The following is a 14713-nucleotide window of genomic DNA, read 5'->3' as shown; positions in this document are numbered from 1 at the left end:
CCAGGAGAACACCACCAGCAGCACTAAGGCGGTTGTGGGCATGGGTGCAGAACAGCTTCGGGTGCCCAGTGTTACTCTATGGGGATCGGTCTTTGCGAAAAGAGGCTGCAGACTTTGACTGGGGGGCCAGTTGGGCTGAACCAGCAGGAGGGTCAGGCCTCATAATGCTCGGGATGCAAGAACAGCTTTGGCTCTCTTCTCCACGGCCCAGGGGAGACGGGTGCAGAGGTGTCCTTAGGTGTCGGGTTTTTCTTACCAGGAGCAGGTGCATTAGAGGGAGTCTGTGTGCAGAGGCTGCAGGCGACGTCGGAGAGTTCACTGGGGAGAAACCATGGTGGACTCTGTCTCTATAGGGGCTGGGGGACCACGATGACACCGTTGGCCCACTTCAACCTGGGCTTTGAGCGACTGTGCAAATTTGTCTTGAGGCTTCAGGTTTCTTCTGTTATGAAGTCATCTCAGGAGTCTTCGGTTGCTTGCAGGATGCAGGGCAGCAGGTCTGCTAGTTCTCGAGAGGTATTGGTTCGTTGGTGAAGTGCTGGCAGGTCTCCCGGGATTTGGGGACTCAGCAGCCTCCGGATAAGTTGTCTTTTGTCGAAGTTTGCAGGCCGGCAGGGTGGCGCAAAGTCAGTTGCTGGGTCTTCAGTTCTTGCTGGATGCTACTCTTCGTCTTTCAGGCTGGCAGGATCTCATTTTACTGGTGACAGGGGCTCCCCTAATTACTGAATTTAGGGGTATTAGTGGAGTGTAGGGGGGTAGTCAATGGGCTACGGACCCATGAGGTCAATACGCCCCCCTATAAGCTCTCTTCCTGTGTGTATTGGGCATAACCCTGTCTCAGCGTTCCTAAGTGTGCCAACACAAAGATGGCCACTTCTGAAAAGTTGTACCTGCATCAGGTTATGCCACCTTAGGGGCTGGTACTGGCCTGGGAGAGTGGGCATTCCATCCTAACTTGCTAATTTCCCACCTGTCTAGGTGTTAAAGAGCTCTGGATAAATGGGGTAGGCCTCTTCTCCTGTCAGGGGAGCCAGATTTGCATTTCAAAGTTGAGCTTCTTTGAAGATCGCCGGCCTAGGAGTGCTAATCAATTGGTCATCCTGAAGGAGGGGATGTGAACACACAATTCCTGTGCAGGCTTTGTTTCTAAATTCCTGAGAGCAAAGGCCCTCAACCTGCGAGGTCAAAAATCTGTCTCTGGCAGCACGCTGGTAGAGACCAGTCAGCCAACTCACCAGAGGCTGGTGGCTTTTTAGGGGGTATCCTTAAGGTACCCTCTGGGTGCATGTATTAATAAATCCAACGCTGGAATCAATTTGGGTTTATTGGTAGATGTTTGATACCAAACATCACTATTTCTTGTGAAGCAATCATGTTGCTGGGGAACTCGTTTTCAACAGTATCCAGAACGTGTTCTAAAATGGCTTCCCGGTTCACTTGCACTGGCAATAATGGAACTGACCAGCACAAGGGTATATCTGCTCATGCAGATATGTCTTCACATGTAATATAAAGCACCCTATCTTAGGGCTCTAAGGCCTACTGAAGGGATGACTTACAAATATTACATTCAGTGTTAGGGGACGTGACACACAGGGATGTGTAATTGCAACAAATACTGGCAGAGACTTACGAGACTCCTGAGGCGGAAGCCGGGAGAGATTGAGACAAACCTTCTTTTTAAAACGCTTGTGTGTGATACTCTGTACTTTTTTAAAAAAACGATCATCTCATTGCACTTAGCATTTCACGAACAGCGAGCTCATCGCTGCAACGCTTGTCACTCCCACCGCCATTCTCGAGGGCGAGGCGCGACTAGACACGCCCACCTCAGGTGGCCACGCCCCCTTGACCACACTATAAATAGTGCGCGCAGCTGGAAAGCGCGACACTAAGACCTACGAGACTCCTGAGGCGGAAGCCGGGAGAGATTGAGACAAACCTTCTTTTTAAAACGCTTGTGTGTGATACTCTGTACTTTTTTAAAAAAACGATCATCTCATTGCACTTAGCATTTCACGAACAGCGAGCTCATCGCTGCAACGCTTGTCACTCCCACCGCCATTCTCGAGGGCGAGGCGCGACTAGAGACACGCCCACTTCAGGCGGCCACGCCCCCTTGACTACTCCTCTCCTGACTATAAACCATGTGCCTTGCCAGGAAGCGCAGCGGACGAGCGCAGCGGGCGCGACGATTGCGCGCCGAAGGCGCGCCTAAGGTAAGCCCGTCTGCGCCCGTCCGCGCCAGACCGAGCCCTGAGCCCATACCCCAGGCTAGTCACAACTGCCCTCGATTGAAATATTCACTCGACACCCTGCACCAGCTCAGGGAACCAGTGAACATTAGATGTAAGGAAACTATTATGCCAGAAACCGAGCCTATCGGCTGCCCTAGCTGCGATTATAGGCTATCCCCATCCCCCCAACCCGAACAGGCTCCCGAACAGGCTCATCTTGAAATGGCCCTGCTGAATTGTAGGTCACTCCCAAAGCATCAGACAGAAATCCACTTACTACTAGCAGAGCTGGGCTTAGATGCTCTGTTCTTAACAGAAACGTGGCTTTCCCCTAGCACGGATCCAGACATCAATCAAGCACTTCCTCCCGGATACCTCATTAAATCTCTAAATAGACCGAAGGGTATTGGTGGGGGGATTGCGATCATCTACCGTGATAATCTTTTATGCCAACTTAAAGACAGCCCCATTCTGGATAGTGAAAACGTTCTGTTCTCCCTTCACCTGCCACCATCTACGACACTTTCTGGGGCCCTAATCTACCGCCCTCCGGGACAGGTAGGGGGTTTCATAGACTCACTCACGGACGCCATCTCTTCTCGGGCTTGTGTGACCCCTAATTTCACAATCCTTGGAGACTTAAATCTCCACTTCAACGATCAAAGCAACAAACTTGCAACTGACCTAAAAGCCGATCTGGCTTCCCTTAATCTTCATCTCCTTAACAAAGAACCCACCCATACGAAAGGTCGGCTACTGGACCCCATCTTTTCCAACCTCTCCACCCTCACTGTACAAACTCCTCTGCCCCTTCCCTGGTCAGACCACTTCCTGGTCCCTTTTAAACTTCAACTTCCAGGCAAATCGTCTGACATCCCCCTCCCCCGAGCTCCTTCTCGTCCTTGGAAAAAACTGGACACAACTTTATGGGATCAGGCACTGGCGTCCACGGTTCCCCTAGTAGACCCTAACCCCTCGTCAGCTGAAATCCAACTTCATAACTGGATAAAAGACTCCCTCGACTCAGTTTTACCTCTTAAAACTCTCCCATCCAGTAGGAAATGGTCCAAATTACCATGGTTCACGGAAGAACTTCGCGAATTAAGAAGAAAGGGCAAAAAGCTTGAACGCCGGTGGCGAAAGAACTGGAATACAAATGACAAAAGTGACTATAGAACCCATATTAGACTGTATAAAAACGCTTTAAAAACTGCACAGGCCAATTTTTTTGAGGAGCAAATAGCCTCAGCTGCCAACTCCGCGAGAGAGACCTATCGAATAGTGAAACTCCTTACCAAAATACAAGACCCTCCATCTTCCCCAGACGTGGATGGTACAAAATGCAATCAAATGGCAGAGTTCTTCTCGGCAAAAATTGCTAAAATCCTAACTTCCCTTCCGACCCCTTCTTCCACTCAAGCACGCCCTGGCTCCTCCCCTCTCCAAGACACCCCGAGATTAACCTCTTTCTCCCAAATCTCCATTGAAACGTTTCTCAACGTTCTACAGAAAGTCAAAAGTGGCTCCCCATCAGACCCAGCCCCTATTAGTAAATTGAAGCTAGTTGCTCCTACTATTGCTCCCCTATTTACTAAACTGATCAACGCCTCCTTTGAAAACGGTATAGTCCCGGCGAACTGGAAAAAAGCCACAGTTAAGGCTCTCATAAAAAAACCACACTTAGATCCCACAGACCCTTCCAATTTCAGACCAATTTCATTGTTACCAGCTATGAGTAAAATAGCCGAACGAGTAGCAAATCAGCAACTTTCGGATTTTTTAGAGACCAACCATCTTCTCCGTATGTCCCAGACAGGCTTTAGACCAGGACAGGGGACTGACACCGCTTTGTTAGCCGTTGTCGAGGAAGCCAGGGGCATTTTGGACGCAGGAGGATCAGTGGCAGTGATCCTCCTCGACCTGAGTGCCGCCTTCGACACGGTGGACCATGCAACCCTTGTACAGCGCCTTGGCCTAATGGGAGTGGCCGACTCCGCCCTGGCCTGGATATCATCCTTTCTCAAAGACAGGTCCTTTCAAGTGGCTGACGGGTACTCCATCTCCACTGCTCAGTCTCTTAGGTGTGGTGTGCCTCAGGGATCTTCCCTGAGCCCAACACTTTTTAATGCTTACATGGCTCCCCTTGAGGATGTTGTAAAGCCGTTTGGCATTAAATCAATAATGTATGCTGATGACACCCAGCTCATCGTCTCCCTTAACCAGGCCGACAACGCCCTGTCCAACCTGAGCAGATGTCTAGAGGAGGTGCATCAATGGATGTGCGAATCAAGGCTAAAACTAAACGGGGAAAAATCGGAAATTCTCCTCATAGGAACCTCCAACAAAATTCCCACTTCCCTTCCTTGGCCACCGTGCATGGGAACACCACCCCTTCCCAAGTCCGAAGTTAAGAGCTTAGGGATATGGCTTGACCAGGGTCTAAGTTTCAAAACTCAGGCGAGAAAAACGGCGGGAACCTGCTTCGGCCTGATAAAAATGGCTCGAAAGATTTTACATCTACTTCCGCTCCAGTCCAGGAAACTCTTGTTGCAGGGGCTTGTGAACTCCAGACTGGACTACGGAAATGTCCTGTACCTGGGAGCCCCAGCCTCGGTGATCCATAGGCTTCAATGCGCACAGAACGCGGCGGCGAGAATCCTCACAGGAACTTCAACGAGGAATTCGGCTAAACCAGCTCTCAGAAGTCTGCACTGGCTGCCAGTAAAGGAGAGGGTCAATTTTAAGACCCTATGCATTACTCACAGAATTTTGCACAATGAAGGCCCTCCCATTCTCAGGACACTGGTGACTCAACATCAGTCAAGTCGCCAACTAAGATCCAACTCTCTTTCCCTCGCCAATGTCCCCAGAATTAGGAAGGCCAGAACAGGCGGCCGCATGTTCTCCTATAATGCTCCTAGACTGTGGAACGCCCTTCCCCTTTCCCTGAGGCAAGAACACAACCACCTCAGGTTTAGGAAACGCCTAAAAACCTTACTTTTCCCTTGAGCTTACCTTCTGACCTTTCCTTCCCTCAGCACCGTGGTCTTTTTTAGCGCCGGGATGCCTTAGGGTAGCTGCGCGCTCTAGAAAACATAAAATCAAATCAAATCAGCCATGCTCCCCAGAACCTGGAGCCCCAAAACATAGTATAGCTTCAATGTTTCAGGGAGTTAATTTAAACAAAAACACTAAAATCACAGCACGTACAGATAATCTAAGTTGATTAATTAACCCCTTCCCCGCGGGGCTAGTTCCCCCGTGGCGCTGGGGTGCGCGTGCAGCTCCACGGTGCTTGTGATGAGCTCAGCTCGTCATGATGCACGGTGGCGCTGTGCTCATGACTAGCTGAGCTTGTCATGACCACGCCCTTTTCTTTAGAACGCTCAGCACAGCGGGGGAATTATCCCCGCATTATCCCCGCGTGTGAGCGTCACGCGTGTCATGACGAGCTCAGCGCAACCGTGCTTCATGGCGAGCTGAGCTCATCATGAGCACGGGAGGGGTTAAAGAAAAATTAACTAAAAATAAGGGACCCACAGCAACTGTTTGAAAAAAACATGTTATTGCAAAATATTCATATAAAACAAGAATGATTCAGAAATACAATATACAACTGGTGCAGACAGAGTTTCACAAAACATACAAAAGAAAAATATAAATTAAAATGTAGACAAAACACAATGGCAGAAGGTCAAGTGACAGGAACAGAATGCAATATATGCTTTCACTTAGTTTGCCAAAGGATGGTATCAACAGGGCGTTTCAAACTTGTTAATTCATTGGGGTCTCATCAGGACATAAACGAAACATTGAGAGGAACCACCAAAATCAATTTGTAAGCACTAGAGTAAATCAAGGGTAAACCTCCGGGTCAAACATGTCTTCTATGGTCCCAAGTGACGCATGAGTCAAGTTAAACTTTGTGCATGGGGGGGGTCCTAATAACGACTTTATAGTAACCTCCACTGTGCATTTGTCACCTCCCAGCATGAGGCTGGTAGTTTAGTCCGCTCCTCACTCACACGTCTCTCAGCAGTTTGAGAGGGCTTGTAAAATGAGGCAGCTCAACCAGATTTTTACTTTTGTGTGTACCAAAACATGCAACCTGCGATGACAGCCCTACATGAGTGTTGTGAGGGAACCCTTAGGGTAGCACAGTTCGTGCTGCAGCCCTTGGGGACCCTCTTTAGTACCTTAGGCCTTAGTTACAAGGGGTGCCATTTACAAGGGACTTACTGTAGGGAAGTGGGTTTCTGTTGCAGTAACCCCCCCCCCCCCCACACTGTTTTGCCTCCTACCTAAGGTACTTTTCCTTGGTGTGCCCTGGGTCCCTGCTAATTTAATCAGGTACCCAAGGCCTGTGTTCCTTCCCTAAAAATTGCACTAAAGCCTAAACCCAATTGACGTCTCTGGCCTCAGGTAAGCCCCTGGTAAATGGTACCCTAGGTACCCAGGGCACTGTGACCAGAGAAGACCCCTAAGGACTGCAGCACTTATTGTGCCACCCTTAGGGGCCCTGTACCCTGACACACATACACTGCATTGGCAGGCTGAGTCTCTTGGTACAGAACTAAACAGAGAGTCGACATGGCACACATCCCTGTGTGCCATGCCCACAAACACACTGCCCTGGCATACATCAGTCACCCCTCTAGCTGGGTGCACTATGCCAGTTGTGTGGGCACAGGTGCATGAGCCCTGTGCCCCTACAGTACCCAGGGCCATTCCTGGGCACTGTAAGTGCAGTGATGCCATTCGGAGTATATGGTGCTGGGAGGTTGTCATTACGAACTCCACAGCATCATAATGGCTACACTGAAGACTGAGAAGTTTGGTATCAAAGTTCTCAGCACATTAAACCCACACTGATGCCAGTGTGCGATTTAATGTAAAAAGCAATACAGAGGGCATCTTAGACATGCCCCCTGAAACCTAACCAACTACCAGTGTCCTGACTGAGCGGCTGCTTAGGCTGCCACACAGCAGACATGTTGCTGTACCCCTGGGTAGAGAGCCATCCGCTCTCCTGGCCCTGCAACAATGCACATCCTGGGACGAGGTGCTAGGTCTCCTCCCCCAGGATGGGCAGGGGGAGCTTCAAAGGCATGCCACCTTTGTGAGCTTCTCCGGGCCCCTTACTGGCCCCCACCGGTTCTGACCCCCACTCTGGCGGGAACACAGGCGGGAGAAACAAAGAAAGGGAAGGGGTGTGCCAGCCCTGCCAACCCCACCCGTCAGGTGGGGGAGGCAAGGTTAAGCACAACTTTGGGCTCCGGCCATCTTGAGGATGCCCCCCTCCAACAGGAGAGGAACAGGATAGGGGTGTACTCACCACAGGACAGGGACCTATTGGTCCCTGCCCTTGCCCTACCAGTAACGCCCCTACATTTATTATTTAGGGGCACCCTGAGCCTTCCTTCCTCAGATCCCGATTCGAAAACAAGAAAGAAGATCAAGAAGAAGACCCACCGTGCAGCTGCTAACAAGAGGACAGCACCAACTGACTTGGTCCCAGCCCTACAGGCCTGTTGATCCTTGAACCTGCCCCTGCTAAATCCCGGCGACTCCTGCAGACAGCAACCTCGAAAACCCAGGAGTACCTGCCTGCCTTGAACCTCTTGGGACTCCCATGAACAGTGGTTCTGCTCAAACAGCAATACCCCTGGTGCCAGCCAGGAACCGCGAATCCAGCACACTCTGCACCCGCCGAGCCCGGTCTGTGCCTGAGTGGACAAAGACCCTGAGGACGTCCCCCTGGCGATTCTGACCTGGAATCCAGTGCCCAAGGACCCTCCTCAACGACCCAGACAACGCCTACAGCCTCACAGCAAGGGACCTATCCAACCGCGACCAGCAGAGAGTAAGATTTACCGACGTTAAAAGACACCCCTGCGCCCGGTGCCCAAGGCCCCCTGTGCCAAACTCCTGGGTGCCTACCTATCCTCCAAGATCCCAACTTACCTCTCACAAGTGTTGGTTGCTCCTGAAGAATCTCCGTCCCCGAGCCTGCAGCCTTTGTTCGCTTTCCAAGATCTTCATTGAATAACATTGAGCGCCTGATGGCTCAAAAGAACCCTGCACCCAGCCGCCCGAGTGCCCTTGGCAGTGCAACCTTGGTCCTCACCTACTTCCCCATTTGCCCTGAGCAAGTACCCCAGAGCCCAGAGCCTATAGGCCTGCTTGCCAGCAGCCACCAACCGAAGGCCCCCTGCCTCTCATTGGATAACATTGGGCCTAACTACCTCTGCATCCAGCTGCCCCTGTGCTGCTGAGGGTGTACCAACTGTATCTACCTGACCCTGGGAGACCCCTGAGTCTATGCTCAGAACCTTAACTCTGCCAGTCGAGTACTTACCCAAATGCCGATAACTCACTTTCCTTCCATAGGAAAACATTGACTGGTTTCACTTGAAAATTCTGTGGAGTTTTGAAACTTTAAAATATTCATCTAAAATCAGCTGAACAACGAATTCCGATTTACTCACCTGTTATCAGGAGAGAACCCAGTGCTGCACCTGTTAGCCCAGCACTGACCCTGAAAAGTAATTTTAACCGAATTTACCAGTAACTTGAATTTCCTTCCATAGGAAGCCATTGTATGGTTTTCACCAGAAAAGATTCCAAGTGTCGATTTTCAAAAACTCCAAATATTCCTTAAAAATCGCCTGTATGACTTAAACGCATTCTTTCAATTGTTTACAGGAGATGCACCAGGGCTGGATCCAGGATCCAACCCTTAGTTAGAAAAAGTAACGATAACACTACTTACCTGCTAAGTGAATTTCCTCCCATAGGATAACATTGGTGATTCTAGGGGAAAAAGTTTTTGTGTTAACTTTTAAAATACAATAATGTTCCTTAAAAATCGCCTCTGTAACCAAAATGCTTTTGCTTAACTATTTACAGGAAATGTCCCAGGACTGAATCTAAGATCCAGTCCTGTGGTTAGAAAAGTAATCTACAAAGTAACTAATTGCATTCATCTACAAATTCCTATTGAGCTCAATGTTGCTTTGTGTTTGAAATTGTGTTGCCTATTGCAACAACTTTAACTATTGTAATCAAAAAGTCTATTGCCTATTTGAAAAAGTATTTAAAGTATCTTATTCTGAGAAAGTATATTTTGATACCTTGTTGTTTTTAAAATAAAACAACTATATCTTTTGATACAAAACAATTGGCCTAGAGTTCAGTTCTTGAGTGTGTGAGACATTTGCTGACTGAGTGTGTACAACATATGCTTTACACTGTCTTCTGATACTGCCTTACTGTTCGACCAAGCTACCACTTTAGAGAGTAAGTTTATATCTAACTTTAGCCTATTCCAAACCTCTGGGGACTGTGGCTTCTCTGTGCACACTGTACCTTACTTTGGTCCAGTATATACTGAGACACTTTCTTACACTTACAGAGTGCTAAAAGTATTGCGAAAAAGGGGACACAATTGTGTAGTTTTGAGGAAAGAGATCTGACGCTGGAGACCTGGTTAGTAGGAACCTAGTGCACTTCCAGTCGAAATCCCATCAGGTACCAGGCAAAAAGTGGGGTTGACCTTGTCAAAAAGGGGCACTTTCCCAAAGGCGTGTTCACCTTCAGGCTAGTTCCACCCCTAAGGTGGGCTACCTGATGTGGACGTGAAATATAAAAGCCTGCCGTCTTTCTGATGTCAGAATTAGGAACTCTGGGACAGGGTTATGACCACTTCCCACATCCAGTGGTCATACAGGGATAAGTAGCCCATTGGCTACCATCCTACACTCCCCTAATGCCCTAAATGTAATATTAAGTGGAGCCACGGGCACCGTAAAATCAGATTCTGCCAGCCTGACAGAAGAAGGCTAACGCTGAAGAGCCACAAGAAGCGAGATCAGAAGACCAGCAGCTGACTTGGTGCCAACCCTGCTGGCCTGTCTGCTGTCCTTGACATTTGTGCCAAAAGAAGACATATCCTGCTGGTGCCTGTGTCTCCAAAAGCCTGGGGGGACTTCCAGCCTTCACCCAAGACCCAGGAACTCCCTTGGTCTAGTGGAGCTACTCACCTGCAGGCCCCCCAGAACAGTTGCGAGGACTCTGGACCACCAATACCCAAACATTAGCAAACACCACTGCACCCGTGCCCCCTAGCCTGGCTTGATGTGGGCCAACTGTGCCACAGTGGTCCCCAGACCCTCCAGAGCCAAAGCCCACCTTGGGTTTGCTAACTATGGACATCCCTACGTCTCCTGCAGCTCTTTGTGCAGGCCTCCTCCACCACGAGTGTCTCTGGTGGCAGACACCAGATGTCTCAGGACACCTCTACACCTGGCCGCCCTGGTCCGAGGAGAAGAGGATCAAAGGTGTCCCCAAGTCCCCGAGCATCATGAGACCTGAGCCCTCTTTTTGGTTCAGCTGGACTGGCCTCACTAGTCTAAACCTGCAGCCTCTTTTTGACAGGACCCATCTCAATTGCCTTTTACCGGGGCACCCAACACTGTATTGTACCTCTGCACCCTCTGCACCCAACTGCCTCAGTGCTACCCACGGGGACCTGTTTATGCTGCCTTGGACCCTGCCCCATACTCACCCTAAGTCTGGAAGATTGGTTCTGTAAGTCGCTGTAAATTACCGCGCCAGAAATTGCATTAAGTGTCGACTTTTAAAACCTGTACATATTTCTAACTCAAAACTTACTTGCCTGATTGTAATGATTTTGGTGCCTAAAGATATATACGGATACGCATGGTTTGGTATAAATTAGTGTGGATCTCCTTATCGAGTCTTCTGTATCATTTATTGACCTTGTCCATGCAGCAGATATCTAACACACCTCTCTGATAAGCCTAAGGCTTCTTGCCCAAAAGACCCCCTAAGAGAGCACCTTTGGATTGCTAGAGCAAGCCCCTGTCCGCTTGTACGGGATGCTTGGACCCTTTGCACAGTATACCTCTTTTTAATATACTATATAAAGAGCCAGCTTCCTACAGTGGGGAGCTACTTGACTCCACCTACCGCGTGCAGAAGTACTGTTCTAAAAGTATCCGAAGCCAGTCTGACGCCTGGGTAATATTTACAAGTTGATGAATCTGCAGTTAGATTATCCACTAGAAATATTGGTACCGAAGGTATGTACCTTGTTCCGTAGGAAGATAGAACCTCCTGTTAAAGGGTTAGCTCTTCTGCTGAGGGAAATTCCTAGATTTCTTTTACTGAAAGATAATGTTTTGTTTTGAATAGGGTCTTGCTGGACTAAGTGAAGCTTTGCTCTGTAGAAGAACTCCTCCTTTTAAAACAAATTCTCCTTTATCTTTGCTCATTGAACAACCTTGAAATTACCTTTCGTTTTTTTCCATTATTTTGCTGAATGTTTAATTGCTAAGAACCACATCTAAATTACTCTGTTCTTACTTTCATTCTCCAGGGGCACATGGCACTCATGTTGCTAGTATCGCGGCTGGCTACTTTCCAGATGATGTAGAACGAAACGGAATTGCACCCGGAGCCCAGATTCTTGCAGTCAAGATTGGCGATACAAGATTAAGTTCAATGGAAACTGGGACTGGCCTCATAAGAGCTGTAAGTTTTCATTTGGTTAACTGACTTCTGTTACTTTTTTCCAAGGGTATATCCATTAAAAAGGTCTTCATCTTATGATTGTTTTATCCCTGTTGGAAGTTGTGTTGAAACCAGTGCTATCTCTGCTAGCTGGTTTAGACTTTCTGGATTTCCACTGTAAGAGGGCTGGTAACTGTTAAATTATTCATTTACAACCTACAGTATTCTAAACTTATTACATTATGAATTCATATCTCATCCCTTAACATACTTTACTGTCCATAGATCAGCCTATGATGCCCTCAATATTTATGGAATTTACGATGTCCTAACGGAAAAATATGCGAATTTCGCTTTTTATCATCCATTGCCGTTAAAACAACCCCTCTAGAACTTCAGCTTTGATAACACCCATTAGCTTTAAATGCTCACCACATAGCTGCGCATTTGTTAATTGGTTTGCATGAGTGATCGTGTGTGTCCTTTTTTGTTGTTGTTGCATAAATCGAAGTGGATTCAAAATTTCTGTTTTTCTGCAAAATGTTATTTCACTAGTATATCATTCCTGAGAAATATGAGGTACACCCACAACGATGCCTAATATCAGTCTGATTACCTTCCCTCAGTCTAATTAATCTCTAAACATGACAGTGCCAGATAATAACAAGCCCAACCAACTTTGATAACCTTCAACATTGTCCTTTGTTTTCCTCTTCATGGAATGTTTAAATACCTAAGTATTGTTATTACAGTCCTTTCCTGACTAAACGTTGCACGCCAAAACTTCAGAAATCCGTCTTTTTTTCTTTTTCCACACAAAGCAAAGCGTGTTTTCGATAAGCATCTGCCTGTTTTAAAAAAAAATAACCTTTTGAGTGCACATTGCACAAGTATTCTATTCAGTAGCTATTATATAGGGTATGGCTACCCAGAGGCCTCCCCACGCTAGAAACAGTCAGAAGGAAGTAAAAAGTTGTGTAAGTCGGCACTCCGCAGGGCTAATGCTGTATAGCCACATCTTCAAGGCCTTGCGAAATAAAAGCTCATTGGAGAGCACACGCAGTTCCAAAGGTAGGGTGTTCCAAAGTTTGGGGGCCCGATATGAGAAGTAACCGTCACCCCAAAGGGATCTGCAAAACTTAGGGAACCTGCAGTAGATGAGCTGATGAAGATCTGAGTAGACTTCCAGGAGAGAATGGGATGGCTAGCCATCTTAGACGGAAGCTTTCTGTGAAGCAGTCTATGCAGGATGCATTCAAACATGGACCATATGTAATGAGTTCCTGTAAATACTTCCATCTTCAGGTACCCGTTGCGTAGGCAAACAATTGATCTTTTGGCTCATGGTTGAAGATGTTAACAAAACTCTTTGATGGCAATATAGAACCATATTTGATTATGTATCCATGTAACTATATAGAGAGGTTATGTGCTGGTACCTTTTTAATATGGTTCTGCATTGCCATCAAAGGTGCTGGTGACATCACAAGGTTGAGTAGTTGTAAATTTTGCCTGAATCTCGAGATGGCTGTATAGGACCGCAGTAGACCAGTAACTAGTTACGTGTTTTAAAAAACAAATAATTTTTATTGAGACAGTAAACACAACATTAAGCAGTACATAAACAGGAAATCGATGTAATAAATAACAAAGGCAATGAAGATGAATAAATCCTTTGGAACAGAATAATACATAATAACATTGGCAAATATAAGAAAAAGAGATGCCGTTTTCTTCAAAGCTCTGCTAACAGTTGGCACTGATGAAACTAGAATGTTTAGGTTTTGCTTACTTTTTTTTTCTACTAAATTGATGATAAAACATTGGGCAAGGATGAGGACCACTGGATTTATGCGATTCTGTGGCTGGAGTGTTTACTGCATAGTTCTGCAGGCACTTTATTGATAGTCATAAACACCTGAATAATTATTGGACCCCTGAGCCATCCATCCATCCGTCCATCCCCCCGTCCACCCCCCCCTGAAAAATACATATCACAAAATAAAGTGGACATTTCTAAATGTACAGAAATAGGCCCCACTGCTAATATCCTCTCTGGATCTCGGAGGTTCACAAGTTTCTCCCCTGTGGACATTCCACTGCCCCCATATTTGCGTTCACTTGTTCGGGCACCCCCTGGCTTCGTAAATGGATTTTTAGGTAACCATACACCTGTCCATATCTTTGCCTCAGTCGGCTGTATTCGGTGGGTTCTGAGCCCTGAACAACCGGGCAATATTTCTTTTAGCAACCAGAAACCATCAGCCCCAATGTAAACCCATGTTTGTTTCCTGGAGTTCAAGTCAGTAGGGTCCCATATGTTCAACAAAGCCACCTTAATATTACAGTTCATCTGTTGCCCCAGCGCCTCCTCCATCTGACGCACAACTCCCTCCCAATAGCTCTGGATCACTGCGCACTCCCAAAGAATATGAATAAAAGTTCCCTCCTGTCCACATCCCTGCACATAGCCACCGTCCAGAGTGTAACCCATGCTGACCATCAGGGGCCCAACAAGTAAGATCTGTGGAGATGGCCACCTCCAGAGGGGAGGCCACCGCCGTCTTTCACACTTCATCATCGAAACCCGCCACATCGTGATCCCACTTGGCTCTCAAGCGGGTCAGGGGATCTGCCATGTTGTTGAGCTTTTTATAAATGAGTGATATGGCTTTCTCCTGTAGGTCGCCGTCCATGGCTTTCTCCGGTAGGTCGCCTTCCAGGATCCTGTCTTCGAGTGGGGAGGATTCAGGGAGCACACTACCCCTAGGAAGCATGTAAAATTTGGAGATATCTGAACTATTCAGACTGGGCTAGCTCGTATTCTTGATACAACTGGGGTAAGGGGACCACCTCACCCGACTTCCATAAGTCACCCACCTTGGAGATCCCTATGTGGGCCCATCTATCAAAGCCCTTCGGGTGGATCAGCCTACCTAATT

The 14713-nt window shown here is 47.6% G+C and overlaps 1 protein-coding gene across 2 annotated transcripts in view; it reads left to right on the top strand.

Moving 5' to 3' along the window:
• TPP2 (tripeptidyl peptidase 2) overlaps positions 1-14713 on the top strand; it is a 596335-nt gene that overhangs the window by 104312 nt on the left and 477310 nt on the right. For both annotated transcript variants that reach the window (XM_078658083.1, XM_078658084.1), the window contains exon 7: positions 11638-11792. In XM_078658083.1, the coding sequence (XP_078514209.1) occupies positions 11638-11792 (155 nt within the window). The remainder of the gene's footprint in view (positions 1-11637; positions 11793-14713) is intronic.

Source organism: Lissotriton helveticus, chromosome 8 (assembly GCF_964261635.1).
Source record: "Lissotriton helveticus chromosome 8, aLisHel1.1, whole genome shotgun sequence".
Taxonomy (NCBI): domain Eukaryota; kingdom Metazoa; phylum Chordata; class Amphibia; order Caudata; family Salamandridae; genus Lissotriton; species Lissotriton helveticus.
The sequence above is the reverse complement of the archived record's forward strand: the minus strand, read 5'-3'. Positions and strand labels throughout refer to the sequence as shown.